We start from the raw sequence: 17,781 nt of genomic DNA, 5'->3' as shown, positions 1-17,781 counted from the left end.
TGTGTGTGTGTGTGTGTGTGTGTGTGTGGGGACACTGGGAGTCAGTAAGTATTAAGTGTCCACGTGTGGAGAATGAGCTGCTGTCTTTTCTCGCCCAGGGAAGCCTGTGGACCTATACAGTGGAGGCAGGCACAGGAGAGGGAGGGAGCGTGGAGCTCCTCACCGCCTCAGGCCCTGCCCAGGAGTCTTCCCTCAGCAGCTCTGACTTGGCCCCTTCCCCTTGGCTTCTCAGCTGGGGCTGCCCTACTGTCCATTTGAGCCAGGGGCCTCCTGAGCTGCTCGCTGGTGCCTGGAGCTGAGCTGTCGTAGTCAGTGTTTCCTGCCAGCTTTGTGTATGTGAAGGTGGGGGGGCCCCCAGAGTCTGGAATCGACCTGATACCCATAGGCAGGGCAGGAGCTGGGAGGTCTTACGGTGGGCAGGGGTTCCACTGTCGGGGGCGGGGAGCGGCCGCTTTGGGCTGAGATGAGCAGGGGCTCTGAGGGGTCAGAGGGGCATGAGGGCATCCGACCTGGACTCCGGGAGGGGCCGCAGAAATGCCAGCAGCCTGTGGGTGTCCCTAGGGTCTGATATTCTGGAAGGTGAGCGTGGGGAAGGGTCTGTCCCAGGTCTGAAAAGTCAGGACCCACGTGCTGCCCTCGGGGAAGCCTGTGGAGCTTTGGGCAGAGCCACGTGGCATGGGCCAAGCTGGTCATCAGACTTAGGGAACAGCTTCAGCAGGGAGAGTTCCCAGCCTTGCAGATGTCCCAGGACAGGCGGCCCTGCCAGCCCAGCCTCCCCTCTCCCGTCCCATTGCCCCTCAGTGAGCCCTGGGGAGGGGGCGGGGCTGCAGGGTGAACCCCTCCTCATGCAGGAGGATGCATACTCCGGCCCTTGGTGTCCATATCAGAGGTGAGAGGCTTTGATGGGGCTGTCCTCCGTCTGTGTGGCTGTGGGTGTGGGCCCCTCAGGAGCCTCCTGGGAGTGCGGCGTGTCCTGCCCTGAGAGAGGAGGGGTCTGTCGCCACCCCCACGTGCAGCCTACAGCCGGGCACGGTTGCTTCCAGCCCAGGCTGTGGGGTCACGCAGAGCAGGACGGTCGTGGGGGCTTCCGTGCCTGGAAGGGCAGCTCTAGTCTGGCCAGCCATGTTGGTGCCCCTCACTCGTTCTGGGGATAGCGGGCCCCTCTCATCAGACAGGATGTGTGCGGGTGGTGCGAGGTTAGAGGACCTTACCTGCCAAGCACAGCATGTCGCTGTCTCCATTGTCAGGCCAGGGGACCACAACAGACTGGGATGTTGGTTCTCTCTGCCACCTGCCCAGGTGCACTGAGGGCTGGCTGGGGCCAGGTGCCCACCTGAGCATAGAGGCCAGCCCTTGGAGAGGCTGCCACTGTCACCCCTCAGGTTCTCAGGAAGCACTTCCTGTGGGGCCATGAGGGTATCACCTGGGATGTGGGGGAGCACCTCAGCCATGGGCATCATCTTCATTCAGACCCTCCTCCCCTCCCCCTTGGGTGAATGCTTTCAGAATCTTCGGAGTCCCTTCCAGTGGGTTCCTTCCCTCTCAGCAGCCCCATGGAGGTGGTACCTTCCCCCCTACCCCATGGACCGAGGCTGGTGGGTGACACCACACCTGCTCACCAACAGTAAATGCAGGCTTTCCTGGGCCCCGGGCTCACTGGCAGGACCAGCTCGACATAGTCGGACCTGTGCACAGTGCTGTGGGGACCCTGCTGCTATGGCCGGCATCGGCACAGCAGTGCATGCTCTGTAAATACCCGCTGGGTGTCAGTCCCTGCTTTGGGACCAGGTGCAGCTGTCAGCAGAATGGGCACAGGTCCCTGTTCAGGGAAAGGGGTCCAGGGCCCTGAAGTTCTGCATACCTGGCTGAGTCAGGGACTGGTTTCCCAAGACGGGCCTCCATAGCATCAGGATGGCAGGCTGCGTGGGGTTGGGCAGATAAACCCATGAGTGGCTCCGGACCAGAGGGCAGTGGTCAGCTGTGGCGATGGCCCTCAGCTCAGGAATCCAAGGGGCACCCCTCGGGAGGCCGGTGCAGCACCTGCTCCATTTCGGACCACTGATCAGGGGCCCCTGTGACCGGCTAGGGCCCCTTGGGAAACTTAGCCTCTAGTCCAGCTTTGTTTCCACATCACCCTCTGAGCCCCCCAGTCCCGACAGGCCCACCCACATTCGTCTGACGCATCTGCCCATCTTCCTGAGGTGTGAGTCCAGCCTGACAGCCCACTTGGGGGGGGTGTGTGGTGCTTGGCGCCTCCAGGTAGGTGCTGTCACATGCCTAGGGACCTCCCCGCAGAGCACAGTGCGGTCTTGCATGGTGTCGCTGACATCACTGCCAATTAACCAGCTTTGTCATTCCTCACTCACAGAAGGACATGGCCCTGAAGCCGCATGAGCGGAAGGAGAAATGGGAACGTCGCCTTGCCAAGAAGCCCCGCGAGTCAGAAAATGGCCCGTCTGCAGAACCAAGTGAGAATGGGCGTCCCCCGGAGATGGGCAGCCCCGAGCAGGACCTGGAGCCTGCCTGCGACCGGGGGAAGAAGGTGCCACTGCAGCCCACCAAGCAGGTGAGCACTGGGCCCTGCCCCACTCAGAACCGCTGGGCTCTGTGCCCTCTCCCTTGGGTGCCTTCGGGGCCACACCAGCACCTGGACACCACCGTCGGCATCTGGGCCTGCCTGGCAACGTGCTCCATCGTTGTTGGGCGTGGGGTATGGGGCACATGTGGACTGGGGCCCGAGGCAGCCGCTCGCCGTGAGCCCAGGTCCTGAGCAGACAGGAGACCTTCCCCTGGTGGGTCACACAGCCAGAGGGGGCAAGCTGGGAGCCCAGGGATTGGGGGTGGGGGAGTGTGTACTTGGGGCAGGAGGGCGCACCCGCTGATAGGCTGGCCCCGTTTCCCCATTGCGTCTGTCAGGCTCCGCCGACCACGGGGTGTCCAGGGTGTCTGTAATGCGTGGGGGCCAGGTTCAGCACTGGGTGTTCTCCATCTGCTAGTCTTCTGTAGAATGCAGCATATCTGTGAGGGGGGGTGTCATGTGACTCGTAGGCAGGGGTCCCGGTGCAGGGAGCAGCCCCACCCAGGGGCCTCCCTCCACAGTGGCTGGGAGCCTGGCCCTTGTGGGAGGGGCCATCCTTGCTGTCACCAGAGCCCAGCTGGGATAGGGTGGGGAGACTGGGACCGGGGTGGGGGCTCTCCCCCAGAGCGTGGGGCTCTATCCCATGTGCCGGCTCAGCCCTGCAGCTGCTTTCCTCCTCAGGGACTCGCTGGTTTGCGCCTTCTTTTCAGAGAGGAGTTCTTCTTGGTGTTTCACACTCCACTTTCAGCTCCCTTGGGGATTGGGCTGCTGGTGAGGGGGCAGCATGTCTCAGGGGCCCGGGCTGGTTGGGGGGTCTGCAGGCACACCTGCCCAGGTGGACACGTGCTCTTTCTTCCATGCAGGTGTGCTCCCCAGAAGGGGGGCCGCTCCCAGCCAACCACTGGGACCAGAACGGCCCGGCCCAGCGCCAGCAGCAGCTCCAGCCCAGCCAGCCCCAGGGGTCACTCCCAGCCCCGTGTCAGCGCTGTCAGCCCCGTCGGGCTCTCCCGGACCCCGGGCAGCCCTGCCAGCCCCAGCGGCCACTCCCGGGTCAGCGCAGCTGGCCCCAGCGGTCACTTCTGGGCCCAAGACAGCCCTGCCAACCCCGGCGGTCACTTCTGGGCCCAGGTCAGCCCTGCCGGCCCCAGCGGCTGCTTCCAGCCCCAGATCAGCACTGCCGGCCCCAGCAGTCACTCCTGGCTCAGCCTTGTCGGCCACGTTGGGCGCTCCTAGGCCCTAGGCAGCGCTGCCGGCGCCTGCGCTCCCTCCTGGCCCCATGGCAGCGCTGCCGACCCCTGCGCTCCCTGCTGGCCCCTTGGCACCGCTGCCGGCCCCTGCGCTCCCTCCTGGCCCCATGCCACCTCTGCCGGCCCCTGCGCTCCCTGCTGGCCCTCTGGCACCGCTGCTGGCCTGTGCGGTCATGGGTGGCCCCCTGTCTCCGTGGCCAGCCTAGCAGGGGATCCTCAGGACAGCGGTGCCGGCCCCCCCAGTCACTCCTCCTGCTGCGTCCCCGCCGCCGGCCCGCCAGCTCACTTTCAGGCCAGTGCTGCTGCCCCCGGCGGGCTCTCTTGGCCCCTTGCCAGCCCCGGAGGTCCCTCCTGGGCCAGCCCAGCCGCCCCCAGGGGTCACTGCTGGGCCTCAGTCAGCCCCAGCAATTAGTTGAAGCCCCGGAGCACCCTGGCCCCCCAAAACCTTCACTGCTGGGCCCTGGACAGCCGTGCCAACAAAAGCGGCCCCTCATGGGCCCAGAACAGCCTCACCCACCCAAGCGGCCACTCCTGGGCCCAAAGCAGCCCTGCCAGCCCTTGCAGTCCCTTCTGGGCCCCAGCCAGCCCTGCAAACCCCAGCCATTACTCCCCATCCCGGAGCGCCCGTCACTCCTGGGCCGGCCAGCCCCGCCCCGTCGGCCCCTCCTGGGGCCCCCAAGCCAGCCGCGGCGGTCACTGCTGGACCTGGTTCGGGCCCATCAGCCGCAGCTCTCACTCCTGGCACTGGGCCGTCCCTGCAGGCCCCTGAGGTCACGACGGACTCGATCCTCCACCCCTGCGGTGGCCCGCCAGGCCCCGTCTGTGAGTCCTGGAGCCTGATGCCCGCGTTCTAGACCACCCTGGGTGTGGCTGTGCCGGGCAGATGTGCTGCTCGACGGGCCAGAGGCCTTCTCCAGACAGGCCAGGCGGTTTGCGGTTGGAAACTGAGGCTCAGCAGAGGCAGCCCCCTGCAGGGCCGTTACCAGGCTGAGGCCCACCTGCACCAGGAAGAGAGAGAGGACCCCCAGCATCTTCCCACCTCCCTGCCATGCCTGCCCCTATCGTGCCCGCTACTTTGGGACATGCACGCTCCTAGGAGAGTGGACACGGCTGCCCCCAAGGGCTCGGGCTTATTGGAGGGGTTCCTCAGTGTCTCTCTGTGCCTCAGAAGTGCCCACGTATCCTTGTATGTCAGAGTCTGTGCACGCCCACGCTGGGTGTGCTGCCCTGCAAGTGTGTGTGTGTGAGTGTGTGCGTGCATGTGTGTGGTGTGTGTACACACGTGTTGGGGTGTGCCAGCTGCAGGCCTTGCGCTCCTTGGGCCCTAACCCATTTGGCCAGTGTGCATTCCATGCTCCTGGGCAGAGTGTGGGCCCAGCTGGAGCCAGGCCACAGGTCCCACTCACCTCCCCTCTGGCAAAGGGCCATGATGTGTGTCCATCTCCAGGGTTCTGTGAATGCAGGGAGGGGACACGGGGGGCACTCAGGGCTGTCTGTGGCCAAGTAGGAGCTGCTGGTAACAGGAGGGTGTCCTCCCCCACCCCCTCAACTCTGCATCCACCCCAGTGGCGAGGCCCCGAAGGGGAGGCAGAGTCTCCCATGCCCCCCAGCTCTGGACCAGGAGGGCGGGGGCCATTCTTGGAATGACTCCTCCTGGCCCCCCACTCAGCCCGTGCAGCTTTCCAGATGTTGGCCCCCAGGATGTTCCCTGTCGGGACAGACCTCACACTACAGGGCATTTTCTGCCCTCCGCCCATCCCACACCTGTGCTCAGGGGTCGCCTGTTCCTCACCCCAGACCCTTGGCTCAGGGCAGTCCCACACTGGTGCTCCTGGAGTCCTGGGCATGAGGCAAGAGCTGAGCTGTGACTCTCCAGAATTTGAGGGTCTCTGGAGGAGGGGTTGCAGCCCTTTCTGGAGAGCAGCGTCAGCTCCCTGGGGTGCCCTGGCTGGGCTCCCAGCGGCCCTTTGTATGCCTAGTGTCACTGGGCCGCGACGACCGCTCCAGTGCTGACCCTGTTCATGGAGGCTTGGAGGTGCCCCCCTACCCACCCCATTTGCTCATGAGGACACTGACCCTCCGGGGTCCCCACTGGCTGGGTGTGGGGGCCGCCCAACGCCCAGAGCAGGGCTTACAGACATCTGGTCCTCACCCAGGGTCTCCCAGAAATGCGGGGCTTATTTTTCTGATTAAAGAAAATAAAAAGTACCGTGCCATTATTTTTATGACAGCATCAGTGAGTGTGTGTCATACGTGAAGTGATTTATTCCAACAAGTGGTTTTCTGCTCATCTGGACTTGCCTCCTGTTCACTGCATTCCTACCGAGCAGCAGGAAAGCAGCCTGGGGAGGGGGCGCCCAGGGAGAGGTGCATGGCCTGGACACAGCTCACCATGCTGTGTGGCGTGGGGGGGGGGGGACTGCGCTCGCCATCGTCACCCAGCAGACCATCTCGCCAAGCCCCCACGTCCTGCCGTGTCCCACAGAGCAGCTGCTCGGGACACTCCTGGGGTTCGTTCCCATGGTCTCCTCCCTCCTCCTGACCTGAGGGTGGCGGTGCTGGGATCTCTGCCCTCTGGTCTTGTGCAGGCCCGTGGGCGGGCCAGGCAGGTTTGAGCTGACTCAGCCGCTGCCCTTCTAGGCCCTCTGCTCTGGGAGTGTGGCCCTGGCACTTGAGTGCCTAAGGGCGGGGGGGAAACAGAATTGACAAGGCGCTAATCAGCAGGAGAGGGTGGGAGACTGCAGCCCCCTGGGCCAGGCCCACCCCTTCCCCATCCAGAACGGCCCCACTGTGAGTGAGCCCAATGGTGCCCTTGGGCCCCCCTGTTCCTTGCCTGCTTATTTGCTGAACCGTCCGAACCCAGAGGGGTCCCCTGGGGCCACAGCTGGGTTCAAAGTGATAGGACCCTGAGGGGAGGGCCCTTTGGGGAGGCACCTACTTGCTGTTGGGGGACTAGACCACGTGCCACGTCCTGGGGGTGCCGCTGCCAACCGCATTGCCATGAGGAGACGAGTGTCCTGGGTGGCCAGATTTTGGAGGTTTCTGAGAGCAGCTGGTGATACGGGTTTTTCTGTGGATTTGGAGATTTTGAAATGTTGGTGGCTCATTCCAACGTTATGAACCACCGTGCTGGACAAAGGACACAGCTGTGTGGGCCCTGCGTGGCCTGGGGGTAGAGGTTTGGGCACTGGCAGCTTACATGGCCTCAAGGCCAGAGGTTTGGGGTGTGGCCTGCCACATCCTGGGGAGAATGGGGGCAGCTTGGCCTGAAGATTGGGGGTAGGTTGAGTCCTTGGGGGTGATGTGGGTCTGAGGGAGATCCAGGGTTGCTCCAGGGGGCCCCTTGAATGGAGACAGGAGCCTGGGTGCAGCTCTGCTGGGGTCTCCCTCCAAGCCCTATAGCCCGCCTCATAAGCCCCTTGCCTCCCACTCCCACCCCCGTCTGCAAATCGGGCCCTGAGGAGGAGACCATGCCTGGTCCCTGCTAGGCCGGTGACGAACAAGGGCAGTGGTCGTGGGTGTGGTGGTTCGCTGGGAGGAGGGAGACCTGGTGGAAGGTGGGAGAGCCCTGGGAGGGGAGGGGCCCGGGCATGGGGACAGCCCTGGTGGGCCTCACCCAGCGCTCGCCTGGGACACCCGGTCCAGGATTTCCGGGAGGAGCTTGTCTGCACCGTGCACACATCCGTGTGTGTGCGTGTACATGTATGCTTCTGCCGAGTGTGGCCGTGCTCCGTGAGCAGGCTTCGAGCTCGGATAAATGTCAGGGCGGTCCTGACAAGTCCTGCCCTCTCACGCGGAAGCCCCAGGGAGAAGGAGCCCCTGGACTGCCCCACCACTCACTGACTGAGGATTCCGCCCACACGTCGGTTACCAGGGGCTGCTCCGCACACAGAAGAGGCACCTGGGCCCGTGCGGACCAACCCTGCCCCCTGGAGCTCTGTTCTAGTAGCCACAGAAAGTGGCTCAGTCCCTTAATGTGTTAGAGGGGCCGGCCTGCATCCAGGTTACAGCACTGCTTAGCTGGGCAGAGACGGGCCCGCTCTCCTGGCCTGGCCAGAGGCTGCAGTGACCCCCACACGCCCACGCAGCTTGCCAAAACCAGGGGGCTTTAAGGAAGGCAATGGTCATGTCTCACCCCCCACTTTGCCTGGGGGATTTGTCAAGAACCCCGCCCCAGGCCCGGGGTTGGGGTGCCAAGACTGAGGGGCGCCAGCAGCCTCCTCGAGGGGCCACGGGACCTTGTTGAAGACACCTTGGAGCCTGCAGATAGAGCATAACAGCAGGGCCGTGTGGTGGGTCGTGGTGAGAGCCACACAGTTGTGAACGTCTTGTGGCCACGTTGAAATCCAAGAACAGGCGACAGAATTAACATGTAATTTTCTGTGTTCAAAGTAGGGTCAGTGGGACGTTTTTCCCTCTCCTGATAGCAAGTCTTAGGAAGGTGGCATGTCTGTTGCTCTCCTGCATTCAGACCCGCCCATTCACACGCTCCGGAACCACGTGGCTTCGAGCCTGTGGGGTGTGGGGGGTCCACAGTGACCTGTCTCCATGAGAATCTTCTCACGCTCATGGCTCATAGCTCGCGCTCAGCCAGCCTGTGGTTTGAATCCCTGCCACCGGCCCGCAGAACAGCGTGGTCAGCCCAGAAGCTGCCCTCGGATACCGCAGCCCCTGTCGCCGAGCACGAATGGGCCAGAAGACGTCAGGACGTAAGCTGCCTCCGACCTCAGGCGTGAGCTGGCGTCTGCCTAGGTGATGGGCCGGAAACAGGCAGCCACCTTTCCCTGCTCCTCGCCCCCATGCAAGGCCAGTCCTTGGCTTCCACCTTCTAAATGTCTCTCCGAATGAGATTTCATTGGAAAATAACTCAGTGGAAGTGGTCATCAGAATTCATCGTCCGTGCTCAGTCACCCCTGGTGCCCATGCTGGGGGAGGAGACAGGTGTGAGGCCGGTGGGCTCCAGGAACTGGAGAGGGTGGACCTGAAGAAAGGAATGACGCAGACAAGAGTGGGCATTCATGAACCAGGAAACGGTGGAGAACACGGGCAAGGCCCCAAGTTGTTCTGCGCCGCGGCTGGACAGGGGAAGAACAGAGGTCCCCAGGGCCCGGGGTCGGCCCGAGAGAGAGGGGGCCGCACCGCAGCTGCCTAGACAGGCACCGGAAGCCGCCAGCCGAGGGGAGGCTGCGGGGTAGATGCGGCCTGACCCTGTGGACGAGACGAGGCGGACGACTGCGTGGGCCTGTGTCTGTGGAGGAAATCAGTTCTGTAGCGCGGATGTGTGCGCGGGAGAAGGCTGACCTCCCGCCCTGCAGGCTGGGGTGGGCGCCGGCATCGCCTCTCGCATCGCTGGCCACACTCAGGACGTAGTGGCGTGGTTACCTGCCCGTTTCCGACGAGGTGGAGGATGGCAGGCAGAACCGCAGGGACGCAGCCGGGTCGCCCGAGACTGCAGGGTGCTGGGTGGGCCGGTGTTCACACCCAGGCAGCTCCGTTCCTGCAGCCCGTGCCCGTGCCCCTTCCCGCGACTGTGGCCGCCGCTGGCCTCCTGGGCTCTGGCTCCCTGCTGTCTGCAGGAAGCGAGGTTCCTCTACGGAGCCCATTGGAGCATGTCCTCCCCCTCTGCCCTCAGTAAAGTCCCGATTCCTGGGGACCTGAGGCCCCCTCCTGCCCCAGCGTGCCTTCCTTTTGGCTGACTGACGACCCTCGACGTGCCACTTCCCTCTCCTCCAGGCTTCTCACGCCCTGCGCTGCTGTGTTCGCTCACGGCCCGACTGCAGGACCTGGGCCTGGCAGAGACAGATGCTGGGGGAGGCGGGTGGGGGTCGTGGCAGAGCTCTGGAGGCCCACAGTGGCCGTCCGTGTCCCATCAGTACTGGGCACCAGGGGACTCGCGTCCTGGCGGGAGCCACCTCTGGCTCTGGCGCTGGGCGGCCTTGGGCAGCCGACTCCACCCCTCAGGGCCTGCTCTTCCCTTCTGTGCCGGGTGATGTCGCTCCTCCCTCAGGGCTGTGGGTTAGAGCAATAATTAAGTGAAGTCTCAGAGCAGCGGCTGGCTCCTACTTGCGGAGACAGTTGCCCTGTCCCCAACTCCTTCCCGCACCAGGGTTGCCGCTGCATGGCCAGGGGCTCAGACCCCACCTCTCCTCCCTTCAGGCCCGTTTCCCCGTCCGTCCGTCAGGGGGGCATCCTCATTGCCTCACACACGCCTGTGTCCGGTGCAGGCGGGGACGTCTCTCAGCTGTCACGGTGGGACTGCCCTCGTTCTCTCACTCACCTCCGAGCCAGACCGCTCAGCAGGCTGGGGCTCAGGTGCAAGCACTGAGCTCCCAGCCCAGACGGGGCGCTCACAGGAGCCGAGAGTCGGGCCCCGCGCGGCCTGGGGGGGCTTGAGAGGATGGGGTGAGACGGGATCCAGGGTGGCAGGCACCGGCCCCCCTGGCCCCACCTGGCCTGCCAGGTCATCACAGCGCTGCCTCAGAGGGAAGGGCTCACCATTCAGCACGAGCTTCCTGGCACTCCCTGTCTGGGCCCCGGGATGCCGCAGGGAACAAGACAGAAGACAGTCCCGACCTTCACGAAGCTTGAAGTCCAGTGGGGAGGACAGGTGTGAAACAGGTGGAGGGATTTTGAGGAGCCCACAGGCCTGCCCATGAAGGGAGAAGGGGCTCCCGTGAAGGAGGGATCAGGGAGCCTCACCCAGCACGCCCGGGGAGTGGCCGAGTGCCTGGCACTCAGGAGGGCGCCGTCCTGCACAGGCGCCGCTGGGGCTGGAAAGCAGGGCATGAGCCAGTGGTGTTCCTAGGAACGCGTGCTGGCGGTGGACGGGCCAGCCCCCCACTGTGGGCAGCCGCCGAGCGGGAGGCTTCTGTGGGCACAAGGAGGCTCTGGGTGGCTTGAATCAGGTCGTTAGTCTTTCAGAAAGACGGGGACGTCGACGAAGCAGGTGATGGAGGCTGGCTGGAGCCCAGGGGGCCCTGCGTCAGCCCACTCTGATACAGTTGTGGGGGCCAGACACAGCGGCTCGTCTTGTCCCTCTGCCAAGGGGGGGCCACACCCGGACACACGCAGGGCTTACCCACAGCTCGTGTCCCCCAGAGCCTGCTGTCCCTGCGTCGTCTTGGGTGGTGGTCTCAGCAGCATCCCTTATGATCTGTGGTCCGTCTTGCCCATCTGTCTGTGTTCGGCCCGTCCATCATCCACCCATCGACCTGTCCAAGTCTCCGTGGAAGAGCAGGGAGTGTGGAAGGCGTGGCCAGCCTTGGAGAGAGCAGTTTGCGTCTCGGGACCTGGCTGTCCGTGGGAACACTCCCACTGCCGGAGCCCCCTTCCCTGCGCCAGGCCCTGTGCCAGGTCGTCCGGGACAGACTCACAGCCTAATGCAGGAGACAGACACGCCAACCAGGGACCCTGCTTCACTTATAGAGTGACACGTGGGGCCACGGGATCCTGGACGGTCCTTTGCCCGGCCTTGTCGATGCAGTGGACGGAGTATTGGGAAGGATTTCTGGAAGAAGCAGGGCCCAAGCTTATCACCTGAGTAGGTGTTAGCCCTCCCAGAGGGGTGGGAGCACCGGGATCTCCTCCCAGTTGGTTGCATTTGACCCCACGCGCAGCCCTGAGAACTACCCCCATGAGTCTCAGCGGGCTGCAGGACCACGTTTCACCAATGGATGCTGCCATCAGTTTGGGGACGCCAGCCTGAAAACACCCAAGCTTAGCCGTGACCCGTTTTTCACTTTCTAAGAGGGGTGTCGAGCGCACACAGCCAAGCCCAGGGCTGTGTGTGTGGTCCTGTGTGTGGCCAGGGGCCTTTGTACGTACTCCAGCACTCGCCTGCTCCTGCCCGCCAGGCCCGCCCTGCCGCCCGAGTGTGTTTGCACCGTCCGCAGGAAGGGCCCCTCCCTGGGCTGGCTTGCTCTGCGGCCTTGGCCCAAGCGAGGGGGCTCCCTGAGGCAGCCTCACCCGCGTTCACCGTAGAACCGGAGCGAGAGCACAGGCCTCTGCCGGGCATGGGTTCGGGCGCTGGAGCTGAGAGGGGCGCGCGCTGAGCAGAGCACAGCAGTCATACGACACGTTCTCCGCTGTGATGTGCCGCAGGGAGGGCCGTGGTCGCCTGCGCCGGGTTGGCTGGGGTGCAGGGTCTGCAGGGCCAGGACGCCCCACTGAGCCCCAGGGAGCTGGCTACCTGTTGCTGGCGGGAAGAGCACGTGGTAGGGCATCCCAGGGGACAACCAGGCCTGGAGACACACGGGGGGCTTCCTGGGCAGAGCTGTAAGTTTACAGCCCTGGCCTGGGATGCTGAGGTCGAGGGAGTGGGGGGCTTACCAGCCACGGGCAGTCCTGTCTGCCCAGGGGCACTGCTGGGTCCCACCTCCTGGGCCCTTTCTTAGCAGCGTCCTGTGGACTGGCCACCCACTCCCCTCACCCCCAGCAGCCCCCACCCCTGTGGGCTGATGGCCACGTGCAGCCACATGCTGCCTGTCTGGCCTGGTGCGCTCGGCTGCCGGCCCAGGAGGTAGGCCCTTCCTCCTGCAATGTGCAGGGGAGCCTGGTGCGAGGGCGCTGTGGGGGGGAAGTCAGGGCAGGATGGGTATCTAGGGAGGTGTCTTGGGAGGGGTTCTTCGTGGGCGGGTTGCTGTGGCCTTGCTCTTGCTGCCAGAGAGCTCAGAAGCCCAGGTTGCTCCTGGTGTGCCCCAGCGTGAGAGTAGTGTCCCTAACCCCACAGTCTGCTGGCAGTGCCCTGTGACGCTGGTCTGTGGGGATTGTTCTCTCCCCACCTTTCTGGGAGCCATGACCTGGTCCTGCCAGAGGGAGGGCAACGCCATACCTCTACATAGCCCTCAGTCAGCGCCAGGCTGAGAGCACGCTCTGGTGGCATGCCACCTTGCGGGAGTCGACGGCTACAAGAATTCACAAGCCGGTTTTCAGAGAAGCTACGGATGCTCCGTGTTCGGGCTCCCCTCCCCTCAGGGGGCCTATCTTTCTCTGTGGTGCCGTTCTCCACTCTTCCTGTTAGTCTTCTCCTCCTCCTCCTTCTTTTTAGAGATTTTATATATTTAAGAGAGAGAGACAGCAGGAGCAAGGGAGCAGGGCAGAGGGAGAGGGAGGAGCAGACTCCCCGCTGAGCAGGGAGCCCGGCGCGGCGCTCCATCCCAGGACCCTGGGATCATGACCTGAGCTGAAGGCAGACACTTCACCGACTGAGCCACCCGGGTGCCCCTCCTGTTAGCCTTTTGACTTGCCTCCACACCTTTCAGAAGTCACTTTCTCAGTAAAGCCCTCTCTGGCAGCCCCATCTTTTTTCCTCTACTGTTGTCTTGGTACTTGTGACTGCCTGCTAACCACGTGCCAGTCTCTTCTCCATAGGCTTCAGGAGGATGGGAATGTGTATGTTGTGTTTGCTGCCCAGAACAGAGCCAGTTCATAGGCACCCTGTAAGCACTGGGTGGCTGGGTAGGCGGGTGGATGAGTGGTGAATGGGTAGGTAGACAGGTGGATGGATGGATGGAATGATGTGTGGATGGATGGATGGATGGGTGGGTAGATGGATGGATGGTTGGGTAGATGGATGGATGGGTGGGTGGATGGATGGGTGGGTGGATGAATGGTTGGGTGGGCGGGTGGATGTATAGATGGATAGGTCAGTGGCTGAATGGTTGGGTGGGGGTGGGTGGGTGGCTATATAGATGGATGGGTGAGTGGGTGAATAGATGGGCAGATGGGTGGGTGGATGGATAGATGGATGAATGGGTGGGTGGGTGGATGAGTGGATGGATGGATGAGTGGACGGACCACAAGGCTCAGTGGTGGGCACAGGCACAGGGGCTCCCCCTAGCCTCCCAGAGCAGTCAGGGCACCCTCTGGCCCTGGACATGGACTTGAAGGCCCAGGGACTCCGATACCTCCAGCTCCAGCTGGAAGCAGACGTGTGCCATCCCTGACCCCACCCTCAGCAGAGCTGGCCAGCAGTGCTTCTAAGCAGTTAGGGAAGCAGGCGGGTCAGAACAGCCAAACCCCAGCTCGGGCTGTTTGGGGTCCTGGCCTGGGGACAGAAGCAGGTGACCAGCCATCCCATTGTGTCTGGGATTGGGGTGGTTCCCAAGACACAGGACTCAGTTTTACAGGACTTTCTGGGAAATACGGCTTTCAGAGCCAAAACTGGCCCCCTGAGGAAGGGTGACAGACCCCAGCCTGCCCCTCCTGCAGGGTACCACTGAGGAGTCAGTCTGAGGCATCCTTTCTGGGGCCCAGCTCAGAGAGCAGATGGGCTGTTTGTGTGTGTGAAGTGGAATGTGGCATACTCCCTCTTCCAATTTCAGCTGTGTGGGGGTTGTAGTTTAGCCTTTCCATCCCCTCTCCCCTTACCGGGTAAACTTGTGCAGTGAGCAATGTTCACAACTGTACGTGGCAGTCCTGCACTGGTCCTTTCCTGTCCCTGCAGTTCTCTAGGTCTAGCTTTTCTCTCCTGGGGCAGGGACCCTGCCCTGGGCTCAACCTGAGCTGCTGTCCCCAAGCAGTGAGTGTGGGGCTCATGGGAGTGATTACTAATGATCAAAGCCCCAGATCTCAGCTGGAGCCACAGCAGAGTCTCCCAGAGGGCCTGGTGACATGGTTTGAGTTTCAAATTCAGTAAGCCTGATGTGGGTCCTGAAAATGCAGATTTGTGTTCCTAACAAGTTCCTGGGTGCCGCTGCTGCTGCTGGCCCAGGGACCCCACTCTGAGAAGCACTGGACAAAAGCTCTTGGTTTCTTAGGAGGCTCCCCCCAGCAAGGCAGCAATGAAGGGCCCGGTGTTCCCCACTTTGGGGGAGGGCTGCTGTGGGTTCTGGAGCAGTGCGCTAGCCTCTGGGTGACAACAGTGACACCTGGTGGCTTCTTGGTGCCGGCCCAGGGCTCAGGCAGCTAGACCTGCATCTCCCACACGCCCGCATGCGCACGCACACTGCACCACACACACTGACTGCATCGCACACACACTGCATCACGCACATTTCATCACACACACGGCATTGCACTCGCACACACTGCATCTCACACACGGCATTGCACACACACACTGCATCTCACACTGTATCGCGCACACACGGTATCGCACACACACACACTGCATCTCACGCACACGCACATACTGCACCACGCACACTGCATTGCACACACTGCATCACGCACATTTCATCACACACACGGCATCGCACACGCACACACTGCATCTCACACATGGCATCACACACACACACACACACTACATCTCACACACCATCGCGCACACACACACTGCATCACGCACACGGTATCGCACACGCACACACTGCATCGCACACGCACTGCATCGCACGCGTGCGCACACTGCATCACACTGCATCACACAGGCACACTGCATCGCGCACACTGCGTCGCACACCCGCACACTGCATCACACACGCACACTGCGTCGCACACACTGCATCACACACTGTGTCGCACACACTGTGTCGCACACACTGCATCACTCAGACACACTGCACCGCGCACACCCACACACTGCATCACACACGTCTGCACACACTGCATCTCTCACTCACTGTATCACACACACTGCATCACTCAGACACACTGCACCGCGCACGCACACACGCCCCATCACGTGTGAGGGGCTCGATGGCACCCCCGTCTCACAGGTGAGGAAGCTGAGCCACGGGGCAGAAGAGGCCGCACTGCAGGGTCTGGGTGTGCAGCACTTAGCTGAGCAGGACAGAGCAAGGGAAGCAGGGGCCCCACAGGCCTGTGATGTGGGGGCTTCTGCCTGGAGTGGGGCCAGGACCCCGCCCTTGGCCTGCCTCGGAAGGAGGATGGTGCTGAGGCCTGGGCCTCCCTTGGGCCCTCCACCTGGGGTCTCGGGCTGTGGATTGCGGACACTGGTTCTGTCTCGTCATTTATGCTCTGGTGGGTCATGGCTTTGGGGCTGTACCCCCATCTTGGGACCTGGGGTGGCCCTGGGAGCAGGGCTCTGGGGGGCTGCCTCGAGAGAGGCTCTGGCCGAGCCGCTGTGGGGTCTGCAGGGGGAGGGGCCTAGGTCCTGAGGGTGTCTCCACGGGACTCATGAATGTTCTAGATCGTAGCCAGTGTGCCTTGCAGACCCATCCTGACCTTTGGCCCGGTCAGGGTCTCCAGGCTGGAGGGTGCTTGAGACAGAAAGGCTGGATGTGGAGGACTGGCCGTCAGCTCCGGACCTGGCCAGGCCTTGCTGACCCTGGTCATGGCGCAGGTTCTGTGCGTTCCTGTGTTCGTGGGCACTGGACTGAGCGAGGAGGCTTGGGGGCGAAGAGGAGGGCAGGACACTCACAGGCCCCGAGGTGTCTGCACGCTGGCCCACGGGGTCCCGGGCAGCACCAGGGAGAGGGGTCAGCAGCCACCTGGGTCTACTCCAAGGAAGACGCCAGGCACACAGATGGCGTGCGGATGGTCTGTGGTTGCCATAGATCTCTGGCATAGAGGACGGAGCTGTGGGAACGCTCCAGAATAGGGAGGCTGGGGGGTCGGGAGGTGATGGGACCCCAGACAGTTAATGGGGGAGCCCAGGACACCTGGGCCACGTGGTTGGGGGGTGGTGACTCCCTGGCTGCGGGAGGTCAGCGTCGGGGGCTGAGCTGCAGTGGGCTGAAGTTACTTCCCAGTGAAAAGGAAAAGAGGGACAGGAATGCTGGCTCCACTTAACCTTCTGGGCTTGGTGTGGCCATCTGTAAAGGTGGGCACAAGCATCTGATCAGGGCTTCTGTGTGAGGAGCGGGAGACGCTGGCGAACATACGCCAGAGCAGCAGCCGTCCTCCTGGACACCGCACAGGGGCACAGAGAGGTCTAGCAGTGGCCCTCGGTCACACAGTGGGGAGTGGCCGGTGCACACCTAGCTGTGCAGACCTGGGACTGTGCGGTGCTGGGTGCCACGAGGGTGGGTGAGCTGCCGCCGGCCTGCGCGGTGGCCCAGTGTCCAGCTCCGCGGTGTGTGAGATGGGGCGGGGCGGCCCACCGCCTCCAGGAAACCAGGGCAGAGCTCGCAGTGGCATTATGTCATCGTGTGCCGTCTGCTTTTCTGGCTGTTCCGCTCCAAGTGGTAAATGGTTAGCTCTGCAGAGCCTTGCCCCTGCTGCCCTCTCCCTGGGCCGTGGCCTGGGGCTCAGTGTGGGTGAGCAGGTCAGGGAAGGGGTGAGGAGCCTGACCCTGGCTGTGCCCTCGCCCTGCCCCCATAAGCAGAGGGCTTGGGTCTGTGTTTGCTGAACCTGCTTCTCCCTGTCCCCAGATGAAGGTCACCGCGTCCAGAGGGGGCGACCGCCACAGTGGGGATGACAGCCTCCACGAAGCCACCAGCTCCCAGACGAGCAGTTCTCGGGACCAGCTCAGTGACGTGAGTGCCCTAGCCGCTTGCTCAGCCAAACGCTCCTGTGTCCCTGGGGTGCCCCCAGCCGGCCCCCCACCTCCAGCAAACACTGTGGCCGCATGCTTAACACCTGAGAGTCTCACTCAGGTTTTTGCCTTTGCAATTAGCATTTTGCCTTCATTAAAACACGATTTTTCACTAATTAGGACTTCCCCACTAGGAGGGGTTTAGATGAGGAACCCGGATGAGGCCCCAGCAAGAGCCATGGGGAGGCCCTTGTCCAGCTGGGAGCCTGCCCTGGCCCATAGGTGCTGCTGGCTGGGCAGTGGGCAGGGAGGCAGGGCCGTGCTGGGAACAGCAGAGGGAAGTGCTTCTGGCCTGCTGGGCGGGCCTGCTCCGCCCCCAGGAGCGAGGGTGTCCCGGTCTGGGGACAGAGAGTGTCCTAGAGGACAGGCCCCTGAGCCTTGACCTGGGCAGTGCACTTGGGATGTGGCCAGCAGTGGGAGTGCTGTGTACCCTCCAGGGCCCCTGGGTCTCCCTGGCCACAGCCACTTGGAGGAGGGAGTAGGTGGGCACAGCGGGGACTAGGATGGAGCGGGGG

The 17,781-nt window shown here is 63.2% G+C and overlaps 1 protein-coding gene across 1 annotated transcript in view; it reads left to right on the top strand.

Moving 5' to 3' along the window:
* Nucleotides 1–2,431: 2,431 nt before the first annotated feature.
* LOC100468760 (fibrosin-1-like protein) overlaps nt 2,432–17,781 on the top strand; it is a 78,751-nt gene continuing 63,401 nt past the window's right edge. Inside the window, exons 1-2 of the mRNA XM_034637893.1 lie at nt 2,432–2,566; nt 17,103–17,207. Of these exons, the coding sequence (XP_034493784.1) occupies nt 17,146–17,207 (62 nt within the window). The 5' untranslated portion in view covers nt 2,432–2,566; nt 17,103–17,145. The remainder of the gene's footprint in view (nt 2,567–17,102; nt 17,208–17,781) is intronic.

The sequence above is a fragment of the Ailuropoda melanoleuca genome, chromosome 12, assembly GCF_002007445.2.
Source record: "Ailuropoda melanoleuca isolate Jingjing chromosome 12, ASM200744v2, whole genome shotgun sequence".
NCBI classification, from domain to species: Eukaryota; Metazoa; Chordata; class Mammalia; order Carnivora; family Ursidae; genus Ailuropoda; species Ailuropoda melanoleuca.
This window is presented reverse-complemented; position numbering and strand designations above follow the sequence as displayed.